The sequence below is a fragment of the Notechis scutatus genome, chromosome 5 (assembly GCF_049901735.1).
Source record: "Notechis scutatus isolate UNSWTSFEM ecotype Mainland chromosome 5, rNotScu1.2, whole genome shotgun sequence".
Lineage (NCBI taxonomy): Eukaryota > Metazoa > Chordata > Lepidosauria > Squamata > Elapidae > Notechis > Notechis scutatus.
In genome coordinates this window covers 53,732,264-53,747,077 of record NC_142013.1, presented here as the reverse complement: position 1 = coordinate 53,747,077, position 14,814 = coordinate 53,732,264, and the positions used below count along the sequence as shown (strand labels likewise).

General features: G+C 35.8%; 1 protein-coding gene across 1 annotated transcript in view; it reads left to right on the top strand.

Annotated features, from left to right (window-relative positions):
* KCNJ6 (potassium inwardly rectifying channel subfamily J member 6) overlaps nucleotides 1-14,814 on the top strand; it is a 124,564-nt gene that overhangs the window by 87,931 nt on the left and 21,819 nt on the right. Inside the window, exon 2 of the mRNA XM_026663910.2 lies at nucleotides 11,039-11,959. Within this exon, the coding sequence (XP_026519695.1) occupies nucleotides 11,062-11,959 (898 nt within the window). The 5' untranslated portion in view covers nucleotides 11,039-11,061. The remainder of the gene's footprint in view (nucleotides 1-11,038; nucleotides 11,960-14,814) is intronic.

The following is a 14,814-nucleotide window of genomic DNA, read 5'->3' as shown; positions in this document are numbered from 1 at the left end:
ATAATCAAATGTAGCAATATTATGTCAATCACACAGGTTAGAAGCCAATAGGTGCTCATTTAGCTTACTTCAATGGAACTTGTCTGAAATTTCAATATGAATGAGACAGAGAGTTTGATTGCTCAATACTAGGTCAACCATGTAATGCTGAAATAAGTTTTAGCTAATGGAAATTTAACAGTCAGCTGATAAATTAATGGCTTGCCAGATGTTGCTTGCAGAACTTAAACATGGAGCTATATATTTATGAGCAGCAGATAACAACAGTAAATATATGGAAGAAACCAAGATATGCTGAACATTATTCTGTTGAGAATGCACCATCTGCTCCATTTTCATAGTCTTGTGTTCTGCCACATTTTTAGCATCAGTATTAGCCTGAGAGCTTTTAGCCCCTGCATTATTAAGAGATAAGGTTATCAGTCAGTGAAAAGTACATTGTACATTCTGTACATTGGATGTACAGAACTATTTTAACTCTTATTCTTTTAGTATTTTATTTATAAATGTATATCTTATTACAGTTTTAAGATATTTATGCATGAAATAATTATTTTAATTCTTATTAGGATGTCTGGCAGTAAAAGAAGACAAAGCTCTTGTTCTTTTAACAGTCATGTAGAAGAACAAATTTCTGCAAACAGATGGCTCTAGCTAGTTCATATTTCATAATCTGTCAGTAGTTTTATTGATCCTATTGGAGGATTCAATATCTGAATTATGTCTTTTTTTAAAAAGAAAAGGAATATTTCCTATCGCATAGAAAGTGCCAAGAGAATATTAGGCTAACGTTTAATCTACAGCAAAAACAATATGTCAGAATTGTGAATCAGGATACTATAGTATAATCAAACTATTCCAGGAAGTCTGCTTTTTCTAGCATATTACTTAGTTCAGCATTTGTCTAAAAAAATCAAATAAAAAATCAAATATGAGGTATAGATTTCATTTTTTTATTTGGAAAAACATTTATCTTTGGCTTGGGTCAGGGAACCAAGTAAACCTTTTCTTAAAATATAATATACATTTTTCTGCATGGTTCTCTCTGAACAAAGTATATACATTTTAAAAAATAATACAATTAGTCCTTTCTATATAGAATTTATAAAACTTTTTTAAAAAATTAAAGTATGTAGACCTGCTGTGAACTGGATGTGTTTTAAGAGATATACTTTGAAAAGATCATGAATCAGTATAAAATTAGAATGATGCTAAAATATACTGGGTCAGTCAGTTCTTTCATATTGGAAGAACATATGTGAAAAACATAATCCAATTCAGCAAAAGCAAAGTATTTTTAGAAAAGCTAATGCATGCTGATTTGTCTACCCACGTGCAATATATATATATATATTATATAGAATTTAAATAACACTGGGGTCCTAGAATTCTTTCATTCCACTATAATCCTGAACCTCATCCAAAGGAAAACCTTCAAAGCTCTCATAGCTAATCATCATCATCATCACCAGGCAATTACAGACCAATTACCTGCTTACCAACAACTTTCAAATTGTTAAAATTTGGAGATGTAATAGCTGATGCAGTCCAATAGCATCTAATTGAAAACAATCTCTTTGCACCTGAGCAGAAAGGAAACTGCCCCAATAGCAGAGGAATGATAGATTAACTCCTAATTGACAATGATTTTGAAAACCTGCAAGAGAAGAAATACCAACCTGAACATAGCATGGATTGACTACAAAAAGGCATGGAAGACACAGTTGCAGGTCAATGATGAGAGGCTGGGAGTGGTTAATATCAAGAGGGGAATATTTCAAGGAGATTCACTATCACCACTTCTAATTGTCATTGCACTGTTTTGTCTGTCAACAATACTGAATAACTCAGGCCATGGCTATCAAACATCAAAAACATCTACCAAACTATCCCACTTCCTGTACATGAACGATCTGAAGCTGTATGGAAAAACTTCATCTGAAACAGAATTGCTGCTCAACACTGTCTGTAAATATAGCCAAGATATTGCAATGGAGTTTGGATTGGACAAATGTGTCACACTCACTATCAAAGAAGGAAAAATAGTGAAAAGTGAAGGAATCAAGATGCTTCATGAAAATAACTTTAAGAGTCTGGATGAAGATAATCACTACAAATACTTGGGTATCTTTCAAGCTGACAACATCAAGCATACTGAAGTCAAGAAAAAGATTAGAGATGAATACATCAATAGAGTGAAGAAGATCTTAGTCCAAACTCAATGGAGGCATTGAAAGCAATCAACACCTGGGCAATTCCAGCCATTAGTAGGAATAGTGGACTGGACTCAAACAGAACTAAAAGGAATGGATAGGAAGACCAGAAAAATAATGACAATAAACCATGTCCTTCATTCTTGCAGTGACATTGTCAGACTCTACCTACCAAGGCAAAAATGTGGGTGTGGAATGTTGCAAGTACATCAGATGGTTGAAGAAGAAAAAAGGGCTTTGGAAGAATATCTGGAGGATAATGAAGACGGTGTGCTGAAGTGAGTACACCAGGAAGGTTTAGTGACTATTAGAGAGACCAAACTGGCCTACAAGAAAGACCAAATGAAGAACAGAATGGAGGCATGGGAAGACAAAGCATTATATGGCCCGTACATTAAAAAAATAGTAGGGAAAGCAGATAATAACAGGACCTGGTGTAGGAAAGTTAAAGAAAGAGACCAAGGAACTAAAACCAAGGCTTAAGGACAAATGCATACAAAGCCAGAATTGAAAAGACAGCAACAGACAATAAATGTTGCCTATGCAAAGAACCTGAACAAACAGTAGACCACCTGGTAAGCTGCTACAAGAAGATCGCACAGACTAACAATAAGCAGCGGCATGCCAAGGTAGCAACAATGGTGCATTGGAAAATCTGCAAGAAATATCATTTGCCTGCAAGCAAGAACTGGTGGGCCATAAAATAGAGAAAGACATAGAACATGAAGAAGTTAAATTGTTCTGGGACTTTAGAATTCAGAGACAGGCGCCTGCCACATAACACCCCAGACTTAACAGTTGTCGAAAAGAAAGACAAAAAAGTCTGGATAGAGGATGTGGCAGTGCCTGAAGACAGCAGAATAGAAGAGAATGAACTGGAGAAGATAACAAAATAAAGACTTACAAATAGAAATAGAATGACTGTGGCAAAGGCAAGCAAGGGTAGTACTACAATAGTAATACCTTGGATGCAATCTCAAAACAACTGGAGCACTACTTGAACACCATTGGCATTGACAATTTGCCACCCGTCAATTGCAGAAGGCGGCTTTACTTGGAACAACTTCCATTCTGCGATAATATCTGTAACATAGTCAAAGATCCAGATCTGCCTATCTCAAGTCGTTGGTAAGGATTCAATAGGCAGACAAAAATGCCAAACCCAGTCTGAACATTTGGCTGACTGTGTGATGAATAATAAAAATAATATTTTTTTAAAAAAAGGAAGGCTACATAACATTGCAATTCCATCTCTGTTCCCAGCTATGGAAGGCAGCTGTAAGATCCTCTTATCCAGTGTTTCTCAATGTTGGCAGCTTTAAAATGAGTTGAACGTCAATTCCTTGCTGGTTGGGGAATTCTGGGAGTTGAAGTCCACTCATCTTAAAGCTGTCAAGTTGGGAAATGCTGCTTTAATGATCTGCAAAAAGGTAATCGTTTTTCTAGGATAGATATTTGTTGCTAAAATTAAAAGGGGGAAGGTTTAGAACTGGTTTTCTGTGTACTCTAGTTCAAACAAGATCTCCAGTGACACTATAAACACTGTTCATTATCATGTGTAGTTGTTTTCACTTTTATTAAAGAAGAGTTTGCATCTATGATGTATTTTTACACTGTGTCTGGACAATATATCGATGCAAAATCATGTCATTGTTATTCCAGTCTTGATGATAAAATTGGATTAATAGCAAGGTATGATGGAACTGTAATGTATAGAGGGTGGAGGTTTGCTTGCCTGTGCTTAATAGCATCTCCTTTGGTGTCTGACAGGGCACAATAATGCATATCTCAACAATCATTCAAATCAAATAATGGGCGGCTTGCATTGCTGGGAGATTTCAAATGTTATTGGGAATACAAGTCTTTCAGTTTTAGACAATGACATATAATGACACTACACTGGATCAGATCAACACTGACAATTCAGCCATTTCTCCCTGGCCATGCAGATGCTATGGAAAAACACAAAAGAGGATAGGTACCTGATCACCTAACTAGTAACCAATCATACTATCATTCTAAGATTGTTTAAATATATTTACATAAATGGCTGTCTTCATTTCATGCGCCAGGCAAATCCCTCTAATGATTCCCAAAATTACATACTTATCTTTAGGAACTTCCTTTAATATCTCTTGAACTTCCTAGGTTGGGGATAATGGAGGAAGAACAATCTCTTGTTGCAATTGCCTCTTTACCAGACATAATTTTAGAAAAAGTAATGTGTCTCAATTACCTTTTCCCTTAAACGAAAATCTCCCAAACATACTAATTTTTCTAGTTTGGCAAGCTGATGATCATTTGGCAAGACATTTTCCGGCTTTGTGGTATCCTCTTTGAAATACATTTTTTTTTAATTAGGGGGAAAAAATTGAAAAAAAATGCTCTCGGGAAAAGGAAGAGCTACATGCTATAGTCTTGAATTCCTATGCACAAAAGCTTCTCTTTTAAAAGACCTTTGAGATAGGAGGCAGGTGAATTCTGTCTTCTGCCTGAATTACTTCCCACCACAAAGGATTTTCCTATAGAAGCTCTAGGAACATGAGTGGCTCACTTGCATTTTTAAAGGTTCCTAAGGGACAGAGCATGATCTAAGTGTTGTTGCACTATGTAACTAAGGGTTCAGTCGAATGACGTCTCTGATTGCTTTCCAAGTCAGTGATTCTTGACTTTGCACTTTCTGTGAATGGCTTTTCTTGGAATTGAAAATATGCTGGCAGCATTCTCAGTAGGGAGATTAGCTGATAGCTTTTTGTAGTTGGCTGAAGAAATAACCAATGACTGCTGAGGATAACAGCATGCCTTCTGTTTCTCCGTCATCATTAGAGATCCTACGGTGTAAATGTGTATGCAAACAACAGAAGACGTAGAGTTCTATAGCTATGAAACTGCTAGTTTTTCTCCCGGAAGTATGATTTGCAGATACTGATTTGGATATCTGCTGGGATGTTCAATACTCCGTTTACATTCCTTCCAATAATATAATATAAATATCAATGTATAGAAAGTAGGAACTCATGTTCTGTCATACTTTCAATGTACAGAAAACATTGCAAAATATATACGCAACACAGTCGCAAACTGAACACACATCAAGAAAAATGGTATTTGTAGCTGTGCAGCTCAATCATTCTTTTAACAACAGTAGACAACATTGTCCCTAGAAATCATTACAGGAAATCATTGTTTTAACTGAATGCAATAACTTACAGTCCAAAAAGATCACACCCTAAATCTATTAAATAGGATCCCCATCCCCCAGTGTTTTGTGTGCACAGCTTTCCTAGATTAGAACACTCAAATTTCCTGCTCTGTAAATACATATACAGCTGCACGCACAGATGAAACAAAAATGCTCTTCATCACAGAAACGGAGCATGGAGCAGGAAACATCAGAGAAAAAGCCCTGTGCTTTATTATTTTATGCACCTTCCCAACCTTGGACATTTTAAAATGTGGATTTCAATTCCCAGAATTCTCCAGCCTCCCATGCTGGCTGAGGAATTCTGGGAATTGAAGTTCACACTTCTTAAGGTTCCCACAATTGGCAAACACTGCTATGCACAATATTCAATGACTGAAGATGGCTTTGGTTAGCAAAACATTATAATGACTAAAATTGAACAATATTTACTCATTCTGCTAAATTAGATTAAATGGGAAATGAGAATCCCATGGTTTTCATTATACAGTTAGTTCACTGCTAATTTTAGTGAGACAACTCATTGGCAAGTTACACAGCACTCCTGGGCTTGGGTATGCATTGTTTAGGACAATTATAATTTAAAATAATTATAGGTTAAATATTTAAGCATAACTATCACGTAAAAGTGAATTTCACACAAAGTGATGGACAAACTTCTGTACATCTACAATTGTGAATCCATTATAAAGTATATCCACTGTTAGGTAATAAAGTTGGCATGTACCTAAAAAAACCACTTCTTCCAACTATTAACTGGCTAAACAACAAATTAATAACAAAAACTTCAAATGAGTAAGTAAAATATATAGGGACACTTTCTTCTAAAGTAAATACATAAACTACTGAAAGGTGAAGCCATAATAGTTGCCTTGACAATCAATTGATATAAATGTCATGGATTCATTATGTATGAATTTAATATAATTTTATATTATTGTCTAAATCTAAAGAAAAAACCCCAATATATTGATTATGTTCTGATTGCTTGCTGAAATGAGATGCTTAGAAATAGGGCTGTCTGATTGGTTTAATTCAAGTGAATAGTAGATTTATAACAGCCCAAATCCTGTGAGAATAATTTGAGAAGGATAGATAAATTAAGCTTGAAGCATGAATGGTATGATTACCACTTTCAACTATAGAAACACTGTCTCATAGATGAAGCAAATTTATTTTCAATTGTTCTGAAGAATCACCCAAACAATGTGTTTAATCTGAAAGAAAGGAGATTTTTCACTAAATATTAGGAAACTTTCATGATGGTATAATCTGTTCTACAATGGAATGAATGTGGTATTAGGCTGAATTGCAGAACAAGCAGAACATGAGGAACCACAGAGTGTTATTGTTAAAATATGTTTTTGCTAGAAAATATAAGTAGCATACATAATTTATGTTTTGTGTTAAGGATTGTTTAGGTTAATTTTGTTAGTTTAATATGCAATAGCCACAGTACAGTAGAGTAGTTAAAGTGTTATTTTAGAACAGAGGTCTCCAAACTTGGGAACCTTAAGACTTTTGGGCTTCAACTCCCAGAATTCTGAGAGTTGAAGTCCACAAGTCTTAAAGTTGCCAAGTTTGAGGAGCCCTTTTATTAGAAGTAGGGAGAGCCATGTTCTAGTCTACCCTTAGCCATAGAGTTTCACTGTATGATTGCAGGCTAGTCACTCTCTCTTTTGCAGAGCACCCTATATTGTCTTAGAGAATTGGGGGAGGGGGAATAGGAGGAAGTGTAGTGTATACAAGGCAGTATATATTACCGTGAGAGCTTAGCAGAAAGGTGGGATATAAATTTCACTAAGAATTCTTAAGGCTAATTATCTTAACATAAATCTGGAGTAATGCTACTTAAACTGAAATGTAGTAAAAAGATTTCTATGATAAAATATTATACAATAGGATTATTACACTATTTTCCCCTGAATATTTTATAATCTGGAGACAAGAGGGTGCTCCCTTGTTTTCATATTTTATTGTGCAATATAAAGTAATCCAAGTTGTGTCACCAAATATGATTTACATAAAACGATTTGCTTCATGTAACAGTCTACAAGCAGCTGCCCCAGCTGAATAGTCCCTCATGAAATACTCAGGTGTTGACTGATGCTATCCAAATCATTGCATACTGAAGTTTTACATCCCCTACTTGAGTGAAACATCTGTTGCCAAGCAGGTTTATGTATAACAGCTGGAAAAAAAATCTGAGAGCAACTGAAAATTTATAGCATATCTTTTTGGAAGAATGAGGAAGTCTCTTTATATAGAACTTGAAGCAAGGCTAACCTTAGCATTACAATATACAGTTACAAAAGAATAACAACATTCAGGCATCTGTCAGATCAGTATACCACACACAGAAACAAAGCTTTCCAAGGCTACTAAGTTTGCCTGAGGTAACACTGTTCATCTCAGTGAAGCACTCAGCATCACGTCAGAGATCTCCTCCGGCAACTCCAGTAGCTCATGGAGAGAAGGCTGCAGAAGCCACACAACACAACATAGCAGCTTTATTTCATTCTTTAGAAGGAGAAGGTAGGGTGTGCCTTGCACAAGACAACTTTGAAGTGTGCTTCACTTGAGATATCATTAAAACATGCCTTTAAAACTTGAATAGTCCTAATGCAGGGGTATCAAACTGGCAGCCCATGGGCCAGATGCATCATGCGCAGGCCACACCCACCCCAGCTCCATGAAGTAGGGGGAATGTGACGGCAACACGATACGGCGAGTTTCCTAATGGAAACATCCACATTCTGTCCTGACAATAATTTGCTGCAAAATATACATTAGAGTTATTTTGTACTTCACAAAAATTGCTTATGTGATGAATCATGATTGTCCATGCAAAATCATCATCATTATCATCTCAAAGTCTCAAAAGTTGATTGAGAATGTTCCTATCTATTCAATGCATTATTAAGTTACCCAGAAGTGTTGAATATCAACACATGTGATTATTAGGCTTGGGACTATGGAATTCATTGTAGTGAAGAAAACACAACCAATATGCATATTTCCCCTTCTTCCAGGCCTAGAATTTTTGAATAGGCATGATTGTGCGAATGCCCATGAGGAAAGTATTTATGAAGAAAGTGGCAATATCCATATGCTGTATATACTCATGAATAATCAAGAATTTTAGGTGCCAAAATGCACTCAAAAATTGTGTTTGGCTTATCCAAGGATGGACTTATCCACTGTATATGGTAGTACCTTTTAAAGCACCTGAACATCACATATATACTTGTGGATAAGCCTATTCATGGATAATCTGACCTGAATTATTTATCAAAATACCATGAAAAATTGATCATCCAGGTTTTATTCACAGATGAACCAACTGGGAATATTAAAACCTGACTTTTTTCTAGGAGTGGCTTATTTGTGGATAGAACATTTTCATAATATTTCGGTTAAAAACTCAAGGCTGGCTTATCTCTGATGAGTATATATGATATATGTATGTAGTTAATCATTTTTCTTGATCTTTCTGAAAAGAAAAACATCCAGAATTAGAAATAAAAGAACAGAGGCTGGCATATCAACACTGATCTATAATATGAAATGAAGCATTCGCAGAAGGCCTTTGGTGGTTGATGGTCATCTTGATCAAAACTGTTGCTTTAATTTCTAGCAGGAGTTTCATTCATAATTTTGTTATTTGTTTTAGGTCACTATGGATGATTTTTACTGTAGATATTTTCTATTTAAAGTTGGAAGACCCCATGGTTACATGACCAAAATTTGGATGCTTGGCAACTGGTACATATTTATAATGGTTGCATTGCCTTGGGGTCACATGATCACCTTTTACAACTTTCTGACAAGCAAAGTCAATGGGGAAGCCAGGTTAACAACCAGGTTACTAATTTATCAACTGCGGTGATTCACTTAATAACTGTGGCCAACAACATAAAATGGGGCAAAACTCACTTAACAAATGTCTTGCTTAGCAACCAAAGGCTATTACTATTTAATATTTATAGCTGATTGGTTCGTTTTATGTATGTACTTTGGTTTTTCTTGCCTAAGTGTAGGACTTTACTTTTCTCTACATTGAATTTCATTTTGTTAGATATGGCCCAGTGTTTTAGTCTGTCAAGATCCATCTGGGCCGATCTTCTTGGGTGTTAGCTATTCCTGCCAGCTTAGTATCATCTGCAAATTTGGTAAGTTCCCCTTCTATTCCCTCATTTAAGTCGTTAATGAAGATATTGAAGAGTACTGGGACTAAGATGGAACCTTGTGGCACCCCACTGCTTACTTCCCTCATGTAGACTTAGACCCATTAAGGACTAGTCGTTGAGTACAGTTTGCCAGCCAGTTGCAAGTCCATCTAGTGGTGGTGCTATCTATTCCACTTTTTTCTAGCTTACTAAGAAGTAGGTTGTGGTCTACTTTATTGAATGCCTTGCTGAAATCTAAATATATTATGTCCACAGTATTTTTCTGGTCTACTAATTTAGTCACTGTGTTGAAGAATGAAATAAATTGGTTTGGCATGATCTGTTTTTAACAAACCCGTGCTGACTGCTAGTTATTACTTTACTTGTTTCTAGATGTTGGCAGATCTGTTTTTTAAATTATTTTTTATTATCTTATCTTTTTTATTATCTTCCCGGGTACTGTTTTTTTCCCCTTTTTTGAAGATGGGAACCACATCAGCTCTTTTCCAGTCCTCTGCTAATTCCCCAGTGCTCCAGGATTTTTGAAAGATATGGTGCAGTGGTTCTGAGATGACCTCTGCCAGCTCCTTTAAAACTCTGGGGTGTAATCCATCAAGCCCTGGTGATTTGTTTTCATCAAGATTGCTTATTTTAACTTTTATTTCTGGCCTGTCTTTTACAGTTATGTTTTTGGTGGGTTGAGCTATAGTTTCTTTTTGTGTGAAGATGGATGCAAAGAATGAGTTAAGCAGTTCTGCTTTCTCTCTGTTGCCTGTTACTTCCTTGCCGTCTTCTCTCTTTAGTGGACCGACTGTTTCCTTTATTTTTTTCTTGTTATTTATATGTTGGAAGAAACTTTTTTTTATTATCTTACTGCTAGCATAAGAGTTTATCAAATATGGCAGCATATAAATGCAATAGATTTTGGTTTTAAATCATCAGCTTACATTTTGCTTCTGAACATTCTAATAGTTAAAGGACTTCCAATCTTTGCTTCTGTTCTTCTGACCTTTAAGTTCCTAAAATATCTTGTTACAATAATGGCAGTTGCTATTTCAAAAAGATCAGAGTGGTGTGGTGCTTAGAAGTCATCTTGATGGCATTTAATTAATTGCCATTTATAAAGTTAATCCATTTCAAAATTCTGAGCAATTTGGGAAAGACAGTTCTGTATGCTACCCAGACTCCCGCTTAATAAAATTTGCATATAATTGCAACTTAAACAGTTTTTATGAACATTAAATCATCCTATTTATATAAAGTAAAAGTAAGAAATTATTTCAAATAATACAGATAATACCTGTTCTTTCTATTAGTAACGAATGGTAAGTTCCACTAATTTTCTAGTGGTGTTCAAAAATATTTCAGAAGCTTCATGTAACTGATCTTGCAAATCTTATTTGCATTGTCACCATCCCTATTTATTTCCTCTTTTTTTTTTTTTTTAATAATAGCTAATGTGCTGGAAGGAGACTCAATGGAGCAGGACGTGGAAAGCCCTGTTACAATTCATCCACCCAAGTTGCCCAAACAGGCCAGAGAAGATCTGCCAAAGCATTTAAGCAAAGAGGATGCCAAAAGAAAAATCCAGAGGTATGTTAGGAAAGATGGAAAATGCAACGTCCACCATGGAAATGTGAGAGAGACTTATCGCTATTTGACTGATATCTTCACCACCTTGGTCGACCTCAAGTGGAGATTCAACCTTTTGATATTTGTCTTGGTTTATACTGTGACTTGGTTGTTCTTTGGATTCATCTGGTGGCTAATTGCTTACATTCGAGGAGACATGGAACACATAGGAGATAAGAAATGGACACCGTGCGTTAGTAACCTCAATGGATTTGTCTCAGCCTTTTTATTCTCTATAGAGACAGAAACTACAATTGGGTATGGTTATCGGGTTATCACAGACAAATGTCCTGAAGGAATTATCCTGCTTTTAGTCCAGTCTGTTTTAGGGTCTATTGTGAATGCTTTCATGGTTGGCTGCATGTTTGTAAAAATATCACAGCCCAAGAAGAGAGCAGAAACTCTGGTGTTTTCTACCAATGCTGTAATTTCTATGCGGGATGGAAAGCTGTGTTTGATGTTTCGAGTTGGGGATCTCAGAAATTCACACATTGTGGAAGCATCAATACGAGCCAAGCTGATCAAATCGAAACAGACAAAGGAGGGGGAATTTATACCTCTCAATCAAACAGATATCAATGTAGGTTATTATACTGGGGACGATCGACTGTTTTTGGTTTCACCACTGATCATCAGCCATGAAATAAACCAACAGAGTCCTTTCTGGGAGATTTCCAAAACTCAGTTATCCAAAGAGGAATTAGAAATAGTTGTGATCCTAGAAGGAATGGTGGAAGCAACAGGTAACAATTTTTATTCTCATATTTTACATACATTGACTTTCATTTTTTAAGATGCATTGTATTGTTAAAAAAAGTTAAAATGTAAAACACTTGCAATTGATTTACACTCACCTGAAGTTTAACTATTCAAAATTATCTAACGTATATCCATGCAGTCTAATGGTGCAAAAAAGATGAATGGAATAAAATAAAGCAAAACAATGATGGTGCTGTGACATTCTCAAATTGGGTAATAAGACAGATATTCTTTGTGGTTATAGTTTTCCTATAATTCTCCTACCACTGTTACATGGGAATGCTTTACAGAACAAAGGTGGGACCAAAAATGAGCTTTAGAAACCTTCTGTTATTATGTTTACTGATCTTACTCCTACCAGGAAAAAGAGATCAGATACTAGTAGCATAAGGCCCAAGAAAGATTTAAGTGCCAACCTAAGACAATTTGACAGAAATTACATCATTGCTTTTAGTTTAATGTCTTCTCAAACTAGTTTCACATTTTCAGAAATTTCCCAGGCTTAATCAGGTGCTAATTTTTCTCTCCCATAGTAGAACCCATGTAATCCTGAACTCAAGACCTCAGATTCAGTTTCCACTATGTGAAAAGTGAAACATTTCGGACAGTTTTACACTGATTCATGAACTCTTTGAAAACTATTGCCAATTGGAGTATACACCAATGGATAGCAGCTACTAGTTAGTGTCAGGCTTCATAGACAGATTTAATAGAAGACAAATTGTATATACATATTGCTATGTGAGTCATTCTTGCACAGATGTGGTCTCTATTTGTGTGATGTCTTGATCTCATCTGTATGGGTTGACGTTTGGAGGCAGAGCCAGAAAACAGATTGCCCTATTCTCTCTGCTGGTCTCAGGTTAAGGGAGTCATTTAAAAGATGGTCCTGTTGGTCTCCTGCCCTCCACTGATGCAACAATCACATAAATCAGTTGAATGATATATAACAATACTTTTAAATGACAAAATATGATGTAACTATAAACCTGTACTTTGGCCACCTAATGAGAATGAAGGACTCACTGGAGAAGAGCCTAATACTGGGAATGATTGAGGGAAAAAGAAGAAGGGGATGGCAGAATGAGGTGGCTGGATGGAGTCACTGAAGCAGTCGGCGTGAGCTTAAATGGATTCTGGGGGATGGTAGAGGACACGAAGGCCTGGAGGAACGTTGTCCATGGGGTCGCAACGGGTCAGACACGACTTTGCAGCTAACAACAACAACAATAAACTCACATTACTACAGCCAAAACATGCCATGCTTTAAGGCAAAGTAATGAGATAATAGTTTTTTGAGATTCACATATGTCATGCTTAGGAAGAAGTGAACAGACTTCAGCCTCAAAGCTGGTAATGGAATGTATGGATTGTGTCAGAGAAACGCCTATATCGGTAAGCTAAAAAGTGATCCAAATGATTGAGAGCTGTCAATCTAGACGTGCATCTAAAAGACACTGCAAAGCAGAAGGCATGTGTGGGATTACTACAAACTGCTCTTTCCAATAAAAAACATGAATAGGTTTTGGAAATGCAGAAGTGCATTTCATCAAATTCATAAAAAGGGACCACAGGAAAATGTTGGGAGTGATCTGGTGTATTTACAGTAAAAAGAAAGGCAGCCACAAGCACCATAAGTAAACAGATCAAGAGAAGGCATATAACCAGAAAAGCAGCCTTGTTGAAAAGACGTGTTGCTTTAAAATTGCTGGCAGGAAATAAAAACTGTAAAATATAATAATGTCTGCAGCAGAGAAATAGCAATGATTATGGTAAATGTGGTTTGGAAAGAATTATTTATTCCATTATAATGTAACATTACAATACATTACATTACAATAGGAATTCCACAACATTAGTTCACACTGATAGGCAAATGTACTGAAATAAATTACAAGAAGATACTCTATATAACCAACCATAGCTGTATTATTTATATTTATATTTAATTCTAACAGTCTATAGACAAGTACTAGTTCCTGAACAAGTACAATTCCAAATAAATTTCTGGCATGATGCATCTAGCTGCAAATAAAACATCTCAAAATAGGATAGTAGAGTATAATCCAAATGTTTGCTTTTCAGTATATTTCTTTACATGATTGGCATAATTGGCACAATTAAGGAGCTCTTAAGGAGCTCAGGCCTAGCAACAACCCCTGAAGACTCTAAATTCTTTCTCAGCATCAAATCTAAGAATCTGGAAGTGTAGAATTTTAAATATCTGTGTTGGAATTTAGAACTAACCTCTATAATTTCCATTTACCAGCTGATTTCCCAAGCAATGAAGTATGTCATCATTCTATGAATAACAGTTTCAACCATCTGAAATTACAGGAGGTCATGGATTAGTTCAGAAAATGTCATTACATTTTATTCACTAGCAGAGAATGAGTTTAGTTCTGTTTAAATGGAGCCAGTAGTTTGATGTCGCTCTCACTGGAGAAAAACAGTCACATTCTTCTCAGGCTTCCTGATTATTACATTATGTAAGCCTTCCACATTACTGATTCTTCCCCAAGAGCAAAATAGAAGTAGTATTCTAAACAACCCTTTCTTCCCCACAAAAGAAAGATGTTTACACATTGTAAAAGAACAAAATATCACAAAATCCTTACAAGATAAATTACTCCTTTATAGCTAATCTGTACAAATCTGCTTGTGATTTCATTTATGCTGCCAACAGATGAACAGTTCAAGTCCAGTGTTTGCAGAACTATTTCTCCTGACATTTTTAAAAAGAAAAGCATGCTTTAGCAGCTGCAGAAAATGTTCTGAAAAGCAGTAAACTGCATAGAGAATGCTATTTAATGCGGCTATCAAACAGATTACTATTTAC